Source organism: Trichechus manatus, unplaced genomic scaffold (assembly GCF_000243295.1).
Source record: "Trichechus manatus latirostris isolate Lorelei unplaced genomic scaffold, TriManLat1.0 scaffold00044, whole genome shotgun sequence".
Classification (NCBI taxonomy): Eukaryota; Metazoa; Chordata; class Mammalia; order Sirenia; family Trichechidae; genus Trichechus; species Trichechus manatus.
The window spans coordinates 1,181,019-1,203,293 of NW_004443980.1; the positions used below are offsets into that span (position 1 = coordinate 1,181,019).

Consider the following 22,275-nt stretch of genomic DNA (forward strand, 5'->3'; position numbering starts at 1 on the left):
GGCTGTCTAGAAGGGAGAGCTGATGAATGGAAGGGAGTTGCTGGAGTAAAAGTCTAGCTGAGTTAGAGGAGTGGCTAGAGTACTGCAAAGATAAGGGCTTATGCTCCTAGGTGTCTGAATTTGTGTTTGAGGTAGGAGGCAGAAGCATAAATGAAAGAGTTCTTCGGAGATAAATTGAGGAATTTCCAGTCCAGGTAATTGACCTTGAAGTCACTTAACCACTTCTCAAACTTTAATGTGTGTATGAATCATCTGGGAGTCTTGTTAAAATACAGATTCTAATTCATTAGGTCTATAGTAGGGCTTATGATGAACATTTCTAGCAAGCTCTGTGATGGTGCTGACGCTGCTTGTACACAGACCCGCACTTTGAGTATTACGGACCTCGAATGATGTCAGGAGGGACTTGGGGGTGGGGGAATGCTGTGAACCAGATGACTGAGACGTCAGTGCCTGAAGGGATATACCCTGGAGATCAATATAAGATAATGATGAGGAGAGAGATGAGTGGCAGAGTCTCAAAAGAGCTACAGTTTCTACAAGAGTGCCTAGGAGAAACGGCCTTGAAATGACCATGGGAGGTGAAGGAGGCAGGTACTCCAGGGCCTGATTTTTAAGTTCATAGAGAGTGTTTGAGAGAAAACAGTTCCTACTTGAGGTCTGAAGAGGAAAGCAGTTTCCTTAGGGGGAGCTGGGTTTCAGGTAAACATGAATTGTTGTGGAGACTATTTAGTAAAGAGGAGTTTACAAATCATGGAATAGGATTTAGGAGAGGGTTTATGGGGACGAGTATACAGGGGAGTATGGGTGAACAGAGTTTACATTTTGGACAGTGAATGGGGAAAACGGAGATGAATTGATCCGGTGTCCTGGAGCTTGGTAAGCAGTCAGGAAAGTTGGAATTCAGCTGTTTCCTGTGGGGAGCAAGTCTCATAACCTGGTGTTAAGTGGCAGGCTTCAGGGCCTGGTGGACCAGTGAGCTGAAGTGGGCACCAGCTTGCTCTCATTGCTCAAATAATGAGCACTAGATAGCTCGTTATAAGAAAAAGGTGCGATGTGAAACTGGACATGTTTAAGTGCTATGTTCCCTGCAGAATGTGGAACAGTATTAACTGGCCATCAAGTCCTCCAGTGTTCGCTTTTGCTTATAAATGATAATTGATATGTAAGGCAGAGTCAGGTTGGAATGAGCTAGGGCTCTCTAAGGGAAAAATGGCCATGATAATTTTGATCTTATGTATTTCACTAAGACATAAAAGGAACCCCTGGGCAGAGCAAATGGTTAACGTTCTTTGCTGCCAACTAAAAGGTTGAAGGTTTGAGTCCACCCAGAGATGCCTAAGAAGAAAGGTGTAACCATCTGCTTCTGAAAAAATCATCCATTGAAAACGCCATGGAGAGCATAGTTCTACTCTTGACACACACTGCATTGTCATGAGTTGGATCAACTCGATGGCAACTGGTTTTAAAGCATTAAAAAAAACCTACTTGTTCAATAAAATTGCCATAGGATCAACCAGAGAACTAAAAGCTGGTTGAAATAGGCTTTATTTTTAATTTTATTTCTAAGGGCAGAAATTGTACAGATTTTTTAAATATTATGCAAGTTTCAAATTGAAATGTACCATATCTTCTTTGGCAAAACTTAACCATATCATGTTGTTAATTGTGATAGTCAAGGAAATTGATTTGCTATATATAATGTATATATATGGTGTTCCTTTGTAGCTGTCTTTACTGTGTGCTTGCCTCTCATCATTTTCTTTTTTTTTACCCCTTATCTTTGTTTTTAGTTTCAGAAACCACTAATGATTCGGCAATAGATGATGTGGTTGAAAATCATGTTGCAGACCAACTTCCATCAGACATTACACCAAATGCTATGGATACTGAATTTTCAGCATCATCTTCTCCAGCCAGTTTACTGGAACGACCAACCAATCATACAGAGGCTCTGGGTCATGACCATTTAGGAACTAATGACCTAACTGTTGGTGGATTTTTAGAAAATCATGAGGAGCCCAGAGATAAAGAACAATGTGCTGAAGAGAATATACCAGCATCTTCACTCAACAAAGGAAAGAAATTGATGCATTGCAGAAGCCATGAAGAGGTTAACACTGAACTAAAAGCACAAATAATGAAAGAGATTCGAAAACCAGGAAGAAGTATGTATAATTAGAGACAAGCCTCAGATTTGATTTCTATAAAACAAAAAAGTTGCATTAACTGAAAGCATAGATCTGAATGAATCTAGATTAGTCTTGAACAACATCTGAGCTATATAACATTTCTTTATTCAGCTGACGAACATTTACTGAGTATCTGCTGTGTCCAAGGTACTATGCTAGGTATAGTAGGCAGCAGGGACCCAGAGCAGCGAAGAATACACAGATAAATTACACGTAGTTCTTGCTGTGATAGGAACTCATATTCTTGAGTATTCTTCTTAGCAGCTAGCATAGTAGCTAACCCAAAAAAATGTGGTGAAGATTAGATGATTTCATTCTGTAAAGTTCTTGGCATAGTGCCTGCCAACTGTGTTTAAGATTGAAGCTATGATAATGACCAGGGATATGTTTAGAGTAAAAAACTAAAGTTATGAAAACTGTTACATGAATGCAGAAGAACTTTGTAGGAAAAAAAATTCAGTATTGTCAGCATTCATTCAGAAGATATTGACATCACCTGCTCTGATGGTACACGGACCCATGGGTGGGTCAGAAGTGGGTAAGACTTGCTGTTTAGGAGCTTGTAGTGTTGTAGTACTTGGCAGAATTTTATGTGAAAGCTTGAAACTGAAGTAGTACTCTTAACCTGATTCCCCGTCCCCCTCCACCCCCCACCATTTACCGCCATGTTAGATGTAGTTTAGAATTTATAAGGATGGTTTTTTGTAAAGGCTACTTGCCTCTTTTTCAGTGGTACTACCAAAAAGCTATTTACTCATCCTTCTAAGCTTTATGACTGATACCTTAATGGGAACTTTAAAAAAAGTCTGAGAAGTTATCGGTGTTGATGTTTATTTTCTTTCACACATACATCTTAAAATGTATTATAAAATCTTAAATGAGCGGTGAAGTTTTTATGTAGAATATTTTTGTTTTTGTCTTAGTATGTCTTAATATAGTAAACTGCAATAGAAAGATATTGAATAAGGATACAAATAAAAGCCACATAATTCTTCTCTTGTTTTAAGAATATGAGAGAATCTTCACTTTACTGAAGCATGTGCAAGGCAGTTTACAAACAAGACTAATATTTCTACAAAATGTCATCAAAGAAGCATCAAGGTAAATAAACTACAGCACATTATGAAATGAGTCTTCAGTTTATATAGCCAGTATTATAATAGAATCTGTTTTGCACTTGTATTGTCTATGCTTACACACCCACATGTATTTAAGTACTTCTCATTTTTAGTTTATAAAAGAACTTCAGTTAAAAATTAACAACACACAAATTCTTCAGAAATTATGGACAAGAAAATTATTGGATACTTAAATAATTCTCATTTATCCTACTCTGTGACTTTTTGGTGTCTTTATTTTTTTATAGTCTTTAATTTCTCTTCTTAAAATATTTGGACCACAGTTAATCAGTGATTAGAAATAACCTCGAAAGGCAATATCTGAATGCAGTTCATTTGTACGTGGGAAAACCTATAATTAAGGGAAACAGAGTTGCACAAATTGACCTTATTCTGATTGCTTTCAGTAGCCTAGGTTTATGTACTTTAGTATAAGGAATATAGATCAAGGTTATAAATGGTAACTAGGAAGTGCAATCAATGGAAAAGCATAGTTGTTGAGTTTAGAAAATACAAAAAGCATTTTTTATTTTTCTTCCAAGACTTATAGAATCTTAGTGTTGTAAGGAAACTTAGTCTGACCTTCTAAATGTAAGCATAGTCCCCCCCCCCGACTTAGTCTACTAGTCTCTTCCATGTTTCACATTAAAGATAGTGCAATTTTTAGATAGAGCGGTTGCTTTTTTTTTTTGGAGTGGCTAGAACACAGACCACTTTAAAGATCAAGATAAGGCCCTAACTAGTCACATAATTTTGAGTATTTCACCTGTTATGCTCTTTATATTAACGTTCTGTCAGATCAGACCTCATTGTGGATTTAGCTGTATTCCTGTGTATGTGGCAGGTACTTGTACTTCACTTTTGCTTTTAAAAGAGTTGTGTAATAGTCCAGTGGCTGTTCATAGTAGGTGACAGGTAGAGAGGAAGCAGGTATAGGCTGCACAGTGTTCTTAGATATTCTAAAAAGCATCAGCAGTATTAATTCTTATGTAGATAAATGCAATTTTAATTTGAAATTAGGCTACCTACATTTATTACTAAAATTTTTAAAAATTACCATTTGAATGCTGTTTGCTATATTAGCTGTCTGATTATCCTTGGTTTGCTAGCTTTCTAGTTGGAACAGCAGAACAGCATGGTTTTTAAATGCTCTTGCCCAACTCTCATCTCACCTTCCATTTTGTGGGGGATTATAGTCATACTTTGTTCATATTACTTTCAACATTAACTTTTAGTGTATGAGAAGAAACTGTTGGATTGTTTTGTGAGCCCAAACTATGCTAGACTATTTGCAACCCTTGTATACATTAATTTTTCCTCCCTTTTTCTTTTTGGTTGTGGAAGGAATAACCTCTTTGCTATTGTATGTAGGTACCTAGGTCTAGATTATTTGTTTTAGGGACAAACTAATACTGTACTCATTTGATAATTTGTTAATCTCTCAATAGATTTTATATATAATAGCATGCTCATTTTTCATTCTTATTTAGAAAAGTTTCCAAAAACAATTTCTCTCTTTTTTTAAACACTGTACTGGTATATAACTATTCATTAAAAAGAAATTAAGAGTGGCATTGTTTTTCCATACAGGTTTAAAAAACGAATGTTAATAGAACAACTGGAGAACTTTTTGGATGAAATTCATCGAAGAGCCAATCAGATCAACCATATTAATAGCAATTAAAAGAAAATAGAATGTGGCCACTTATTTCACTATCTTCTCCAAATACAAAGTAAATATAAGACTATTGTGATCTTGCATTCATTTTTTGACATGCATTGTTGGTTATTTGGAATACAAAAAGCAAGTCTACAGATCCTTTTTCCATCATTTTACAGTGACCTTCATTTTGGTTTATTTTTGTAATGTGAAAAGTATCACTCTAAAAAAAATTTTTATTTAACAAACTAAAAATATTCCTTCAAATCTCTTGCTTGTCATTGACTCTTGCGTGTCAATTTCCCTCAGGTTCTCTTTTCTTAAACCAACCTTTAAAATTGTCACCTCTGTTAAGGTTGAACTTTGCCAAAAAAAAAAAAAAAAAAAAGTTACTTTGTAATTTTTGGGGAAAAAAGCACATACATTAAAACTAGGTAATGTTTTGTATATACAGTTATTTTGGATATATTATTGTAAGTTGTACAAATGTATTTTGAAGAATATTTAAGAAAAGCACTTTTGTTATTCCATCAATAAATGCTCTATTTTACTCTTGTGTGGTTTAGGAAATAATCACATTTAAAGTAATCATTTGAAAAAAAAAAAAAAGTTAATGGAATCTTAAAGGCGTTGCTTTTTAGCACTGGAAAGACACACCACTTGGAAGTTCATAGTTGTTAAACCTAACTGTAATTACATGTTAGATAATCTGCGTTGTCTTTTTATTCCATGGTGTTAGTTTTTGTCCACACCAATGTCCTCCCATTTTGTCTACGTAATGGAAGCAACTGTATCTGTGGCCCATAGGCAGACACTTACAGAGCTGTTTAAAAAGCAGACTTTGGACTTTATTGGTTTCCTTACTTCTCTTCAACCCCTTTTCCCTTCTCACTGAGTTTGTGGATTGCACTTTATTGAAGCTGTTAGGGAGTGGTAAGTGTGGGGATATGACATACTCTGAAATGTCTAGCCTGTAGCAACTTGGTGCTATGCTTACAGAAGGCCCACAATAAATTGGGGGTCCAACAAAGGGGGGATCCCTTTGTTCTGCTTTGCTATTCTCATACTTAAGTTCTCAATTTTATTTAGAAGATAAATGGAAAGACACACATTTAAGATGACCTGGCTTATGATCACTTTGCATTCCCCCTGAGTTACACAGGATAAGGAAAAACCTGTACTATTCATTCTCCACCCTCAATCCAACATGGCCTTGTGTTTCCTTACTGAGGAAGTGATCCTATGACCTGACTCACTCATTATTCCTAGATCACTGCTGTGCCTTACAGTGTTTTGTGGAGTAACTGGTAGAAAAGAAGGTTTAAATACGTTTGGATTAAAAGGGAAATAAATTTACAGTAAAATTGAAGTATTTTTAGACTCATAATGATTGAAAATTGCATACCCTTTTTATACTTTAGCAGATCATTTTTTAAAGTTCAAGGGTATAGCAAAATGAAACTAACTTGATGAAGAAAAACATAGATGAAAGTGAAGGCATGCTAGAGATCTGTTAATTTAATCTAGGGGATTTGAAACTCTCCCAATTCTGAAGACAAACCCTGTCAAGAAAAAGAAGAATTTAATGTAACATTATATAGTATTTTAATATGCAGTCCTTTAAACCTTTTTTATATCTGTAAAATACTTTTTTAAGTAAAGCAGGATATCATTTAAAAGGTGGAGTTGTTAAAGTAATTGCCTGCAGTCACATTGCTAAATTCAGCAAGAGCTGAACAAATCCAGGTATACTGTCTGGTCTTAAATTATATATACTTAGATTCTGAGATTAATAAAAGGGATTGGAAATCATTAAGATACAAACTCATACTTAAGAATATGTAGGAAAGAGAATCTATTCCAGTATTCAGCAGTTTTCCTTATCAGAAAATTCTTATTTCCATTTGACAGGTTGTTCATGAGGTAATAATCCTTTAGACCTTTAAGATTTTGGGGGAGATGAACCCTGGAGGGAGTTAGGAAGCAGCCATTTGTTAAGTTTCCTCTTTTTTTTGTCCTTTCTGTCACCATACTTTTTACACCCTCACATCAACATCCATCTAAACTAAAACTTAGTGCCCCATGTCTCTCAGGCTTTTTGCATTTTAAAAGACTATGGGAATATTAACTACATTAGTGAAATACTTACTGTAGAATTCTACTTCTAAGCAAAGGGGAAGGAAGGTATATTTTGCTTTTATCATATCTTTTATGCCCTTTACATCACTGAATGGTTTTAGGCTGGATAAATGATATTCTCTGAAAGTTTAATCTAAAGGTTGAGATCCTTTTTTTTAATGTTCCCTTATGTGTCTCATCTGTCAGTTGCTTGAGTCATTAGTTGCCTTTATCAATAAGATTTGTCAGTTTGGTGTACTAAAAATTCAGTACCCTGTCATCAGAAGAGGAGTCACTTTGTCTTGTGTGATATGGGCAAATGCCTCCCAAAAAGAGAAGTAAATAAATTCACAAGGACTTCAGTATGTGTAGACTGTGGTGGACTATGGAACTGGTTTTAGATTAGCCTTGTATTTTCATTCTGATCACTAACACAGTTCTGAAAACTCATACCATTGAAAATAGTTGTCTGTCTTTTCCTAGCCCAAGGATTTGACATTGTTTTTATGCAATCGAGTTCCAAAAAAGGAATCTTTCTCTTTTAACGGTCATCAGCCTTTTTAGTTTATCAGCTTTTAGCAATGAACTTTCTGTTCAAATTTAGCCTTGTCTTTGTTTCTCGAGGGAGTAGAACCTGTCATTTTTTTCATCTTTGGTTTTTTGTGACTTCCTTTCTAAGAGCTCTCAGCTTCCTGTTCTGAGGGATAAGTGAAATTTTCGCCTAATCAGTAGGGGGTTGGGATGGTTGATCATGGTGCAACACTAGGAGGATACAGTCTACTGATTACTGCCCCCCCACCCCACATCTACTTTCTAATGAATGATGAGCCGCATCCTTTTGGTCACAAAAGTGTTCCTTTGATTTCTCGCACAAGTTACAGCAGTATGCAAATGATTCCCAGATAAAATAATGTTGACAGTATTTCCTTGACAATTTGTGTAAAACCTATGCATAATTTTCATTATTCTAACTTTTGACATTTTTTTCTCTCCATTAATAAAAATAATGCCTGATGCTTAGTTAAGTAGAACCACCTTTGCTTGATTTTATTAGTGTTATTCCATCCTATTTCTTTTTAATATATTATTTAGACTTGCCAACAACTCTTTACTGAGAATCTCTTTTTCTTCCTAGGCTGATAAACAAGTGCCAGAGGGGTAAAGGAACATTAAGCAGACTATGCTGGAAAGAGAAATATTTGAATACTTTGTTCAGTGCCGTTGAATCTTAAAGGACTTGTACTTGTCATTCTGATGTACTGCAGCATTGTCTGTACTGTACTATTTTTGAATTAAGCTGAGGTTGTACAGTGGAACTTAAAAGTAGTAGGACAAACATTTTTGTGTAATATCAGTAAGCTTGAGAAATACTGGCTCACCTCAACTTTTCAACAGAAAAACAGTACAGAAACCCAGGTGCATTCACTAGAATACTAGAATCGCCAAGAGACGCTAGAGGACTGCTCTGATACTCTAGTGGCCTGAAGAAACCATCTTCTTTCCTAAAATGATGAGGAGGGTAGATTCCAAGAGAAAAAATAGGCAAGGTTTATCAGTTGTTTTACTTTCAAAATATTTCTAAGTCTTCCCAGAAGTAGAAACTTACTGAATCTTAAAATCTACATCAACTACAAATGAGTTGAAAGAAAGAGCAGGCAAAACATGTTGAGGATAATAGTTTTCTGTGTAGGTATGAGATACTCCCCTTTTTCAGGATACAAGACACAGCAACTGGGAAGCTTCTGAAACACCACAGAAACTAGCTACAGCTAGAAAGAACGCTTGTTTCAGGCTGTAGTGGACAGATGAGCCCTTGTTGCTAGAGAGATGCTAATATTTATCTCAATCCTATAAAAATACTGTAATACCTGTGTTGAGTTCTCTCAGGAAAAAGATGAATGGCCGATCTGCTTTAAAAATAGGAATCTGAGACCTTTTCAATAACAGAGCTGCAAGAAAAAAGGAACAGAGAAATCGCATTGCGTTTTCTGTACCTTTGAAGAAAACCGCTATTTAAATTGGATGAGAAACCAGTTATATCCCCGGATTTTTGGAAAAAAAATCCTAATGACCTTCCAGGGTTTAGTGTTGTGATGGGGGCGCAAATTGGAAAATTAAAGGAAAGATTCTACTTAGCCAAGCCTCTCTCCTATTTTCAAAATGTGGAATAAATACCTTACCGAAAGTAATTTTCAGAATGACTATACCTTGTTTATGGGATAATGGTACAAATCCATTTCAAAATGGGTATCTCTTTTCTATCATTTTTCAAAACCTTTTTGCTTTCTGTAAACCTAAGACATTTTAAAGAATAGCTATGCCACATCTCGATTTTGGTTTTTAAGTTGAAAGATTTAGGAATGTGAAAATTCAAATGGGCACATTTAACAAAAGTAGATCTAGGCAACCAGTGTAACGGTATTGCTGAGTTCTTATGGACGTTATCTGTGGCTGTAGATCCCTTGGGGCCTTCTAAAACCTCAATCTTGGTCCTGTGGATCGCTTCAGTGACATAAAAGCCGTCTTGGCCTAACCCCAGGAAATGATAAAAATGTGAATTGCTTATTAGTTTTTTTTTTTTTTTGATGCATTTAGTTTAAGGATTTGAGTACATTTTTAAAGAACGTACTTGAAATTTTTAGTATCCAGGGCTGCTGTATAGCTAGGGAGAGAGAATTTGTAAAGTTCTTAAAGTTCAATATTTTAAGCAACTTTAAAAACCTCAAATTTGGTAAATTTATCTAATAAATAATTCCCCCAAATTAATATTCAGATCAGTGCCCCATTTTTTCAATAGTTAATTTTCAAAACTTACTTCTAATTAGTATTGAAATACTTCCTTCAGCCAGTATTTCTAAGACTTCAGTGGTCATAAGAATCTGCAGGGTACTTGTTAAAAGGCAGATTCTGGAGCTCAGGAACCTACATTTTTAGCAAGCATCTGAGATGATTTCCCTTGAATGCTTATTTGGACTGTGTTTAAAGAGCCACTTACAAGTGACAAAGTCACAAGTGTGCTTTATGGACTTGAAGAGGCACAATTCAGTGTATTAAAAACGTGTATAATGCATGACTGCATTCCATATACTTAGGTATAGCAGTCATTCAATTAAATTGCCTCCTGGGCTAGAATCTGCAAAGAAAATGAGAGGTGAGAATATAATCGTTCTGTGTGTTACATTTTCAAAAATATAAGCTTAGTAAATAGGAAATATGAGGGATAACTTAGGGGAACTGACAGATTTTTGTAATTTATCATTAACCATTTTCAAACAACTTTCCACAGAAAAAAATGGTACTTGGTAACAAAGAATGAAAGTAAGAATCTTTGGAATTAGAAGCCACTTTAGAAATCATTCAGTCCAACCCTTTCACTTTAGAAGGAACTGTTAAGCCATCTTGAGTTCACTACTTGAGCAGAGTTGGGAATATGCATGTTTTCTGATCTAAGAGTCAGTACCCATCTCCACCCCACCCCTACACCTATGCACTGTTAGTTGCTGTCGAGTCCACTCCAACTCATGGTGACCCATGTTTCAGAGTAGAACTATTCTCCATTGGGTTTTCAATGGCTGTTAGGAAGTAGATCACCAGACCTTTCTTCGAAGGTGCTTCTGGGTGGACTTAGACCTCCAACTTTTCGGTTAACACCAGCCTTTGGCCAATTGCACCACCCAGGGACACCTACCCCCTTCAGAAATTATTCTAGTCACCTCTAGCATGCCACTGGAAAGGGATCTGTGGCATGAGTATTAAAATCATTTTGATATGCATATTGTTTTGCGGAAGCGTTCTTTGTTTCATCTTAGACTAATAATGTTGGTTTGCATTTTTCAGGCATATACATAGAGTTGACCCATGAATGTGGTAAGAGAATGAAATCAGCCTAGAATATGCTGCATTTCATCTATTTGGTAAATAAAGTATGCACAGAAAGTTTGAGTTGGCCATTTTCAGAGCACAGAACCATTACTTTCCAGCATCAGTAAGGGGGACCAGACAAGGGCCACAGGAACGGAAAATCAGTGGAAGCATTCATTTGGCATCACTTGTCCTGAGTGAAGAATCTGATTTATTTTAGCAGCTGGTCTTTTTCTGCAGGAATTTTGAGAAAACAAACACTTCTCTGTAATGGAATAATTAGCCTCTCACTAGCTCATTGAACAAACTGAAATGCAGTGCCAAAATTAAGAAGAGGACTTTTATGGATAAAGAATGGTTCTGTGATGGTAGGGACAAGGCTTGATTATCTCTGTGACTTCATTACTATCTAGTATGGCATCCGAGCATTTTTAAGAAATACTGAAATGGGCAGAGGTTCATTATGAAACACCTTGTCAGCTAAGGAGGAGCCCTGGTGGCACAGTGGTTAAGCTTTCAGTTGCTAACTGAAACCTCAGCGGTTTGAACGTACCATCCGCTCTGTGGGAGAAAGATGTGGCTATCTGCTTCCTTAAAGATTTATAGCCTTGGAAACCCTATGGGGGCAGTTCTATCCTGTCCTATAGGGTTCCTATGAGTTGGAATCTACTGAATGGCAGTGGGTGGTTATCAACTAAGATACATGTGTCTATGATAGTCTAGGCACAGGGTGAGAAATGGGACCAATTGTATGGATGAGTTAGATGGTTACATGGGCTTGGTTATTCCAGTATCTTAAAACTGCAACCAAAGAGTTTCATTTAAATAGCTTTTCCCCACCAGACTACAGGAATGGTCCAATAACTGATGGTCACATGTTTGCACAGCCATAAGCCAAGACACCACAGCCTGCCTACCCCAGCATCAGCATCTCTTACATGTTGCCTCTTTAAGAGTTGACAATGCAGATGACCAGGCTTTGTGATCAAAATGAGAATTCAGGAGTCATCTGTGGGCTTACTTTTTCCCTTTTGCTTGATCTAGTACTACAGATCCTTATTTGCTTACTCTTGCTAAGTAGCTATTGAAATGTTATACAACGAATGAGATCAACCTAGAAGAGGGCAAGTACAAAGGGATCCTCCTGGCTTTGGGCTCATCCTTCCCTGCAGTGTTGGCAGCTCCTTAGTGCCATTGAGATTCATACAGCCTGGTTTCCCAACATTTATTCCATTTGTTGTTTATAGGTGCTATTCTGTAAAAAGGGTTCCATGGTTAATTAAATGTGGGAAATGTTGGTTGAACAGTTTTTGTTTTTAGTAGCGGATTTCTTAGAGCTGCTAATTTGCTAATGTTGGTAGTGAATCCCTCCAGGAGGGTTATAATATGAAGTGTTTAATTATGGAACCACCCATACCACCCCCTCCCAAATTTACTGGACTAGCATTCTTGGGAACATATTTTGGGAAACACTGTAGCCCACCATCAGCCCATTTGCCCCTACATTACAATTTCCAAACTAAAAGGGGAACACTCTTCCTACTCTCCCTCCTGGCATATTCTCCCTTCTTCCGTAACATCTTCTACAAACATATCCATCTTCCTTTTCAGACTGTGAGCTTCTAGAAGGCAGAAACTACGTCTTAAATTCATTTTAAATACTTCTTACTTTGCCTAACTAGCATAATAATGCTGGGTACATATATGTGCTTAGTAAATGTTGCTTGAGTGACTAATAAAGACACCTCTCACGCTATACGTTTGTTCTCTTTTCCCCTTAAAAACAGCTACCTTGATGTTTTTCAACCCGATTTCACTTGTAAGAAAATGTTGGTGTCTGTATCTCCACAGGGGCACAGACTTCCTCCAGGAAGGCTATCCGAATGATTACTTCAGTGCCCCTCTCCCCTTTGTTAGTGGAGACCTTCTCCATCATTCTTTGCATGTGGTTGGTCATACTATCAAAAGGTTTAAGAGTTTTCATGGTAAGACACTGTGTAAACATAGGATTGGCAAAATGTAAATCAATGTCCCTATATTTGATCCTCAGCTTCTCATAAAGCAGGACAAACATATTTGCTGGCATTTTTTTTTTTTTTTTTGGTCTTTCCAATTATTATTATTTACTATTGGCAGAGTTAGTGGCATTTAAAAAGTTTTTGCCAGGACTTGCTTCTAGTTTATCTTTCTCATCATCTTATCATGTAGTTGCTAAAAGATGGCGGAGTGTGGAGTTCACATAGCACCCAGCCCAGGATGTAGAGATAGAGTGCTAACAAGAATCTGAAATGGCCTCTGAAACTAGGCTGTGGTTAGTTGCTTTCTGCATTCCTCTCCTCTAGCCCGTTACCCAGCCCTGTCTATTCCAGCTCTGACTGGACATCTGGTATGGCCTAAATTAAAATCAGTTTCAACCAAACAACTATGAGTGGTTTGCTCACTTAAGTCATAGTAACAGGGACCTTGTACTTCTTACTGAGTGGATATTGGAAACTACCCATTTATAAAAGTAAAAAACAAAATTGTTTCTTCAGAGTTTCAGGTTTGTGCACAAGGAGTATTTCTTGGATTGGGGTATGGGACTGCATCAAAGCCTGCTGATTCTACAGGATTCAGCATTGCTCAAGAAGAGCGTCTCTAGCACTGTAAACAACTGGAATTACTCTTCTAAAGCTTCATGACACCTACTGTCAAGGATGTCTGGGAGTAGAGGGTAGGTTACACCTTGGGCTCAGAGGGCCTTGAGATGATATTGAGCAAGTTCTTCAGGCAGCAAAAAAATGGATTTGTTGTCAAGAAGGAAAAGATGAATGACTGTTAAATAGGGAAGGAGATAATAAGATGATTCTGGGCTTTGGAACCAAAGAAAAGGCCAAAATGTTCCCTGTGATTGTCAGGCTTCCATCAACAACACAAAACCTGGTTGGTAACCCCTTGTTAATTGGAGGAAGGGAGGCCAGCATTTTCTGATACAGTTAAGATGTGAGGTGGGTGGTGGTTATTCCCATTTTAGGAGGGAGGAAATTCTTTCTTGGAGAGATTCAGTGGTTATATCTCTAGAATTAAGTCAAAAGCCCACTTGGGCACAGAAGTGACTAGTCTCTTGATTATGTTTAAAGAAAGGCATTGGAGGCAATACTTTAGGTGGCAAAAATTTTCCAGAAAGGACCAGATCGTAAACATTTTAGCCTTAAAGGCTATATGGTGTCTGTTCCAACTACTCAACTGCCATTGTAGTGGGAAAGCAGCCCTAGACAATTTGTAAATGAATGGGAGTGATTGTGTTTCAGTAAAACTATTTATAAAAACAAGTGGGAGGCCATAGTTTACTGACCTCTGCTTTAGAGAAATACAACTGGGAGAAGATTATAAGACTTTTTTTTAAATCAGTAGAAAACATGAATGAAAGCTTTACATTTGGCACATGGTAACTGCTCAATAATTATTAAATAAGGCCAGATCAGGTGGCCTGTATTTCTGTTGGTTTGAACAAATATAAGTAGACCTGCATTGCATTCGAAAAAAAGAGGGTAGGTGTCAAAAAAGGTACTTTAAAAACTGGGTTGCTTGTTAGATCTTGTCAGAGGGATTTATGGATAATGAGGGTTAAGCTCAGTCCTGTTTGAGGGCACAGGATTGTTGGCATTTTAGTATGTACTTTTAGGACATACAGGGAGAGAGATTTAAGAGCTATGAAGAAATACTCAGTAAGCCATAGTGATTGACTGAATGTAGTGGTGTGGAAGAAAAGGTCAACAATGGCCCCAAAGTTTTTAACTGGGATGATCAGGAGAAGAACAGAACCGCCATCAACAACAGGGGTGCCATGCTTGAGCTGTGGAGCCGCGAGACTGGGATTTGATTCGCACGCTATTAAAAATGGCATGCATCCCTTGCCCTTTTGTTGCCTTCTGACCCTTTTACTCCAGTCTTTCCTTCCCTGCCGTGTCAGATTATGTCTGTGTTACTAGGGAAAATTTCTGGTTGAGGCATTTAACCAAGCCAACAATATTTATTGAGTATCCCACTGTATCCAAGCATTGTCCTGGGCACTGTGCCTAAACTTGACTCTTGCTTTGCTTATTTCTGCATGTTTATGTAATGAGTACAGAGTTGGTGGATTTTAAACACTATAAAGTTGATCCTCTTGTGTTTTATTTGATAAGTAACTCTACCAGTCAGTCTGGTCACATCTAAAGCCTAAGTCAAGACTCCTCTTGTTGATCAAACTCCCATTTTTTCTGTGAGTGCTTAGGAAGGAAGATTCTGGGTAAAGCTTTAGAAAACTTGTCTGTGATATGAGGCACTAGCATTCAAAATAGTGATTCTCAAGCTCATCAGGCAAGGGGGATATCAAGGTCAATGAAAATGTCTGCCACAATGTCATCTTCCCACAGATAATTTACCATTCAGAATAGTAACAAACATGAGCCTTTGGGGTGGGCAATAGAGTTTAGCCAGTGGTCTCCTGAGAGGATTCTGGAATATGAGGTTCTAGCATTCACTCCCTTTTTATATTTTATGTAAGTCCCCTGTCAGATCATAGGCAACACAGCCCCTATTGATTGGTAGGAGCATGTCTACTGTGGGCAAAAAGTTCAATATGATTGCTAGGAAGCAGAACATTTTAGGATTAGGTTACAGGAGCATGGGTAATTTGAAGAAAGGAAGTTGAACGGATAAAGGAAAGTTTCAAGCTTAGCTCATTAGAAGAGACCAGAGGAGGTAAGAGAGGCAGAAAAGGTAGAAAGAAAGGGTGACTCTGGGGCTGGGGAGACAGTGGGATGTCAGAATAAAGAACTCTATTGTTGCATCAGTGTCTGGCATGTTCCTAGTCACACAGGGCAGAGGAAAAGTGAGTTGTATTGTCTTACGGGCACCTCACTATGAAGGTGGTCTCCAAAAACAGTGCTTAAAAGGTCCAAGGAAACACCTCCGCCCTCAAAGTCTAACCCAAATATGACCGACAGCAGAAGCAACACATTCTTATATAAAGCAAAGCACTTTCTTTATTCTATTCAATAATGTTGACTCTGGCTGTTTAATACTGAAGACTTTGTAGAAACAATTAGAAGCTCTTAATCAAAATATTAGACTGCCCAAAACACAATGCCAAAAATCTTGGAAGAAGTAACTGTTGTTACCTGAAATTCCTTTCAAGTTAGCTTTGAGTGGATCAAAAAGATCGGTGACTCCCCAAAAATTTAAAATGCTTTTTAAGTTGAAATGATTTTGGATCCTAAATCTAAAAGACAAAAATAAATCAATTCTCATTTAAAATTCTCATTCAATAGACTTTCATACATACCACATGAAGTCCAAACTCCTTAACTTGGAAATCAAGGTTCTCCAGGCTCATTTCCCTTGCTCCTTTTCATAGATGCTACCCAGCGACTAATCTGAACACACGCTGCTCTTTCCCACCTCTGCTTGGGCTGTTCTTTCCAGGTCTCCCCCAACAACCCTTACTGTCTTTTAAATACAGCCCGTTTCTCCAGCCTCCATTCAATTAATACCTCCTCCTCATCTCTCAGGAAGTCCTTGCGTGGTGCAAATTGTTAAGTGCTTGACTTCTAGCCAGAAGGTTGGCAGTTCGAATCCACCCAGAGTGGCTTGGAAGAAAGGTCACAGCCCTGAAAACCCTGTGGAGCAACTGTACTCGGCACACATGAGGTTGCCATGAGTCAGAACTGACTTGATAACATCTAACAAAAACAACATTTGTGTATATACCTAGGAATGGAATTGCTGGATCATAGGTAATTCTATGGTTAATTTATTGAGACACTGCCAAATTGTTCCACAGTGGCTGCACTACGTTATAATTCCCACCAGCAATGTATGAGGATTCCAACTTCTCCACATCCTTACCAACACTTGTTATTCTTTCTTTTCTTTTTTTTTAATTATAGCCATTCAGTGGGTTTTCTATTCACTTTATTGACAGTATCCTTTGATGCATAAATGTTTTAAATTTTGATGAAGTCCAATTTATCTATTTTTTTCTTGCTTCTGTTTTTGCTGTCATACCTAAGGAATCTCTATGTTTTATTCTAAGAGCTTTGGTCTTAACTCTTAGATTTAGGTCAATCCATTTTGAGTTAATTTTCATATATGGTGTGAGGTATGGGTCCAAATTCATTCTTTTCCATGTGGAGATCCAGTTGTCCCAGCACCATTTATTGTAGAAACTATTTTTTCCCCATTGAATAGTCTTGGCACTCCTGTCAGAAATAAACTGACCATAGATTTTCTATTCTATTCTATTGATCTATATATCTATCCATATGCTGGTATTACACTGTTTTGACTACTGTAGCTTTGTAGTAGTTTTGAAATTGGGAAATGTGAGTCCTTCAAGTCTGTTCTTTTTCAAGATTGCAATGTCCCTTGCAATTCCATATGAATTTTAAGTTTAGCTTTTTCATTTCTGGAAAAGAGGAAAAAAAGGCATTGGGATGTTGTTAGGGATTGCATTGAATCTATAGATCACTTTGGGGGAGTACTGCCTTCTTAACGATATTAAGTGTTCCAATCCATGAACATGGGATGTCTCCATTTATTTAGGTCTTTTTTCAGCAATGTTTTGTAGTTTTCAGTGTAAAAGTTTTGCATCTCCTTGGTTCAATTTATTCCTAGGTATTTTATTCTTTTTGATGCTATTGTAAACGGAATTGTTTTCTTAATTTCATTTTCAGATTTTCATTGCTAATGTATAGAAATATTGCTGACTTTTGCATGTTGATCTTGTATCCTGCAGCTTTGCTGAGCTTGTTGATCAGCTCTAAGAGTTTTTGAAGATTCTTTAGGGTTTTCTATTTATAAGATCATGCCGTCTGTGAATACAGATAATTTTACTTCTTCCTTTCCAATTTGGATGCTCTTCCTTTCTTTCCTTTCCTTCCTTTCTTCTTCTCTCCCTCCCTCCTTCCCTTCCTTTCTTCCTAACTGCTGTGGCTAGAATTTCCAGTACAACGTTTAATAGAAGTGGTGAAAGCAGGAATCCTGTCTTGTTCCTGGTGTTAAGAGGAGTGCTTTCAGTTTTTCACCGTTGAGTGTGATGTTAGCTGTGGGCTTTTCATAAGTACCCTTTATCATGTTGAGGAAGTTTCCTTCTATGTCTAGTTTGTTGAATGATTTTATTGTAAAGGGTGTCAATTTTGACAATTTTTTTTACGTCAGTTGAGATGACCATGTGATTTTTTTCCTTTATTCTATTAATGTGATGTATTATGTTGATTGATTTTCATATGTTGAACCACCCTTGCACATGCAGTATGAATCTCACTTGGTCACAGTGCATATTCCTTTTAATACACTGCTAGATTATTTGCTAGTATTTTGTTGAGAATTTTTGCATCTATTTTCTTATGATGTCCTTGACTCTGGTAACAGGGTAATGCTGGCCTCATAGCATAGAGTGAAAATGAGTTAGAAAGTGTTGCCTCTTCTGTTTTTGGAAGAGCTTGAGAAAGATTAGTGTTAATTCTTCTTTAAATGTTTGGTAGAATTCACCAGTGAAGCCATCTGGTCCTGGACTATACTTTGTTGCGAGGTTTTTGATTACTGATTTAATTTCTTTACTTGTTATAGATCTGTTGAGATTTTCTATTTCTTCTTGAGTCAGTTTAGGTAATTTGTGTATTTGTAAGAATTTTTCCATTTCATCTAGGTTACCTAATTTGTTTTTCATAGTATGCTCTTATAATTATTTTTATTTCTGTAAGGTCAGTAATAATGTCCCTACTTTCATTTCTGATTCTAGTTATTTGTATCTTTTCTCTTTTTTAATTAGTCTAGCTAAAGGTTTGTCAATTTTGTTGATCTTTTTAAAAAAACAACTTTCAGTTTTGTTGATTCTGTCTATTGTTTTCCCATTCTCTATTTCATTTCTCTTTGCTCTTATCTTTGTTATTTCCTGCTTTATGTTACATTTGGGTTTAGTTTTTTCTTCTGTTTCTATTCCTTAAGATGGGAAAGTTAGGTTATTGACTGGAGATCTTTATTTTTAATGTAGGTATTTACAGATATAAATTTACCTCTGAGCACTGCCTCCTCTGCATCCCATAAGATTTGGTATGTTGTGTTTTCATTTTCATTCATCTCAAAGTATTTTCAAATTTCCCTTGTGATTTCTTCTTTGACCCACTGGTTGTTTTAGAGTATGTTCTTTAATATCCACATATGTGTGAATTCTCCAATTATCCTTTTGTTATTTAGTTTCATTCCATTGCGGTCAGAGAAAATGCTTTATATGATTTCAGTCTTTTAAAATTTATTGAGACTTGTTTTGTGGCTTTACACATGATATACCCTGGAGAATGTTCCATTTGTGCTTGAAAGTATATTCTACTGTTGTTTGGTGGAGTGGTCTATATACCTCTGTTAGGTCTAGTTGGCTTAAAGTGTTGTTAAAGTCCTCTTTTTCTTTATTAATCTTCTATCTAGTTGTTCTATTATTGAAAGTGGGGTACTGATGTCTCCAACTATTACTGTCAAACTTTCTCCCTTCAATTCTGTCAAATTTTGCTTCAGGTATTTTAGAGCCTTGTTTTTAGGTACGTATATATTCATAATTGTTATATCTTTTAATGGATTATTCCTTTTATCAACATATAATGCCCTTCTTTTTCTCCTGTAGCAATTTTGAATTAAAGTCTACTTTATCTGATATTAGTATAGTTCCCTTTTGGCTACTATTTGCATGGAATATTTTTTTCCCATTTTTTTACTTTCAACCTCTTTGTGTCTTTGTGTCTTGTAGATAGCATATAGTTGGATTTTTTAAAAAAATACATTCTGCCAGTCTCTGGATTTTAATTGGAGAGTTTAATCCATTTACCTCTAAAGTAATTGCTGACAGGAAAGATCTACCCCATTATTTTGCTATTTGCTTTCTGTATGTTTTATATCTTTACAATTCCTCAATTCCTCCATTACTTCCTTCTTTTGTGTTTAATGATTTTCTGTAGTGTAGTGTTTTGATTCCTTCTCTGTATATTTTTTGTTATTTTCTTAGTGGTTTCCCTGGAGTTAACAATTAACATCTTAAATTTATAGCCTAAATGAATTAACAACAACTTAACTTCAATGGTATACAAAAACTCTGTTCCTATTCAGCTCCATTCCTACCATTTTATGTTGTTATTCTCTCATATTACATCTTTATATATTGTGTACCCATTAACATAGATTTATAATTATTGTTTAATGTATTTATCTTTTAAATGATATACAAAAAGAGGAGTTACAAACCAAAATTACAGTAATACTTGCTTTTATATTTACCTATATAGTCACCTTTACTAGTGCTCTTATTTCTTTGTATGGCTTCAACTTACTGTCTAGTGTCATTTCACTTCAACCTGAAGGACTCCCTTTAGCATTTCCTGTATGGCAGGTCTACTAGCAACAAACTCCCTCAGCTTTTGTTTATATGGTTATGTATTAATTTCACCTTCATTTTTTTAAGAATAATCTTGCTAGGTATAGAATTCTTGGTTGACTTTATTTTCCTTTCAGGACTTTATTTAATATGTTGTCCCATTTCCTTCAAGCCAACATGGCTTGAGGAGAAAATGGCCATTAATCTAAATGAGGATTCCTTGTGTATGATGAGTTGCTTCTCTCTTGCTGCTTTCAAGATTCTTTCTTTGTCTTCAACAGTTGGATGATAATGTGTCTTGGTGTGGTTTTTTTTGAGTTTCTCCTACTTGGAGTTCATTGAGCTTTGTGGATGTGTAGATTCATGTCTTTCCTCAAATTTGGGAAGAAGTTTTTGGCAATTGTTTCTTCATATATTCTTTCTGTCCTTTTCCTCCTCTCTTCTCCTTCTGGGACTTCCATTATGCATATGTTGGTAGACTTGACAGTGTCCCATAGCTTCTTAGGCTCTTCATTATTTTTAATTGTTTTTTTCTTTCTCCTCCTTATATTGGATGATTTCAATTGACCTATCTTGAAGATCGCTGATTCTTTCTTCTGCTTGCTCACATTTGCTGTTGAACTCTTCTAGTAAAGATTTTGTTATTGTGGTACAATGTCTGTCACAAAAAATAGCTGTTTTACAGGTAAATGCATAGAGATCAAAGCTTATTACTAGGGCTGGGCACTGTGTCTGTTAAGGGTGATGAAAAAATTTGTAAATGGATAGTGATGATGGTTGAACAGCATGGTAAAAAAATGGTAAAACAAAAAAATGGTTGATATGGCAAATGTTTGTTATATATATTTTTTAACATAATAAAAATATTTTCTCTGTCAACCAGCCTTAGGTGTACAGTTCAGTGACCTTAATCACATTCACCATGCTGTGCAACCATCATCACTATCCATTTCCAAAAAAATTTTGTTATCACCCCAAACAAAAACATAGTCCCCCTTAAGCAATAATTCCCCACTTCCCCCATTCCACAGTCCTCTGGTAACAACTGATAAACTTCTATGTCTCTGTATTTCCTATTCTAGATATTTCATATAAGTGGAATCATACAGTACTTGTCCTTCGAGTCTGACTTATTTCACTTAGCATAATGCTTTCAAGGTTCATCCATCTCTTAGTATGCATCAAAACTTAATTTCTCTTCATGTCTGAACAATATTTCATTGTATGTATGTACCACATTTTGTTTATCCATTCATCTGTTGATGGACATTTGGGTTGTTCCCATCATTTGGCTATTGAAAATAATGGTGCAATGAATACTGATGTGCAAGTATCTGTTTGAGTTCCTGCTTTCAAATCTTTTGGGAAGACACCTAAAAGTGGAATTTCTGGGTCATACAGTAATTCTATGTTTAATTTTTTAAGGAACTGCCAAACTGTTTTCCACATTGGCTGCACCATCTTACAGCAGTGGATGAGGGTTCCAATTTCTCCATATCCTCACCAACACTTGTTTTTCATTTTTCTGATACCAGCCATCCTAGGGGGTATCAAGTGGTACATAGTGGTTTTGATTTGCATTTCCCTAATGACAAATGACTTTCAACATCTTTTCATGTGCTTTTTGTCCATTTGCATATCTTCTTTAGAAAAATGTCCGTTTACGACCTTTGCCCATTTTTAATTAGGTTGTCTTTTTGTTGCTGAGTTATAGAAATTATTTATATATTCTGGATATTAAACCTATATCAGACATATAGTTCTCAAATATTTTTCCTATTCTGTAGGTTGCTTCTTCACTTTCTTGGTAAAGTCCTTTTGATGCACAAAAGTTGTTAATTTTGATAAAGTCCAATTTATCGATTTTGTGTTTTTTTTTGCTTTACTTTTGGGGTCATTTCTAAGAATCTACTGTCAAAAACTAGATCTCAAAGCATTTTC

General features: G+C 36.3%; 2 protein-coding genes across 5 annotated transcripts in view; one reads left to right on the forward strand and one right to left on the reverse strand.

The window, feature by feature from the left end:
• Window positions 1–5,520, forward strand: part of INTS6 (integrator complex subunit 6) — an 82,894-nt gene extending 77,374 nt beyond the window's left edge. For all 4 annotated transcript variants that reach the window (XM_004376563.2, XM_023731523.1, XM_023731524.1 and 1 more), the window contains 3 exons: window positions 1,794–2,168; window positions 3,200–3,293; window positions 4,901–5,520. In XM_004376563.2, coding sequence (XP_004376620.1) covers window positions 1,794–2,168; window positions 3,200–3,293; window positions 4,901–4,994 — 563 coding nt within the window. In that variant the 3' untranslated portion in view covers window positions 4,995–5,520. The remainder of the gene's footprint in view (window positions 1–1,793; window positions 2,169–3,199; window positions 3,294–4,900) is intronic.
• A 381-nt stretch (window positions 5,521–5,901) lies between these two features.
• The window catches only part of SERPINE3 (serpin family E member 3), a 34,498-nt gene continuing 18,124 nt past the window's right edge, over window positions 5,902–22,275 (reverse strand). The window contains exons 6-9 of the mRNA XM_004376629.2: window positions 16,094–16,194; window positions 9,536–9,617; window positions 8,957–9,042; window positions 5,902–6,532 (exon numbers count right to left, since the gene is read on the reverse strand). Coding sequence (XP_004376686.1) covers window positions 6,489–6,532; window positions 8,957–9,042; window positions 9,536–9,617; window positions 16,094–16,194 — 313 coding nt within the window. The 3' untranslated portion in view covers window positions 5,902–6,488. The remainder of the gene's footprint in view (window positions 6,533–8,956; window positions 9,043–9,535; window positions 9,618–16,093; window positions 16,195–22,275) is intronic.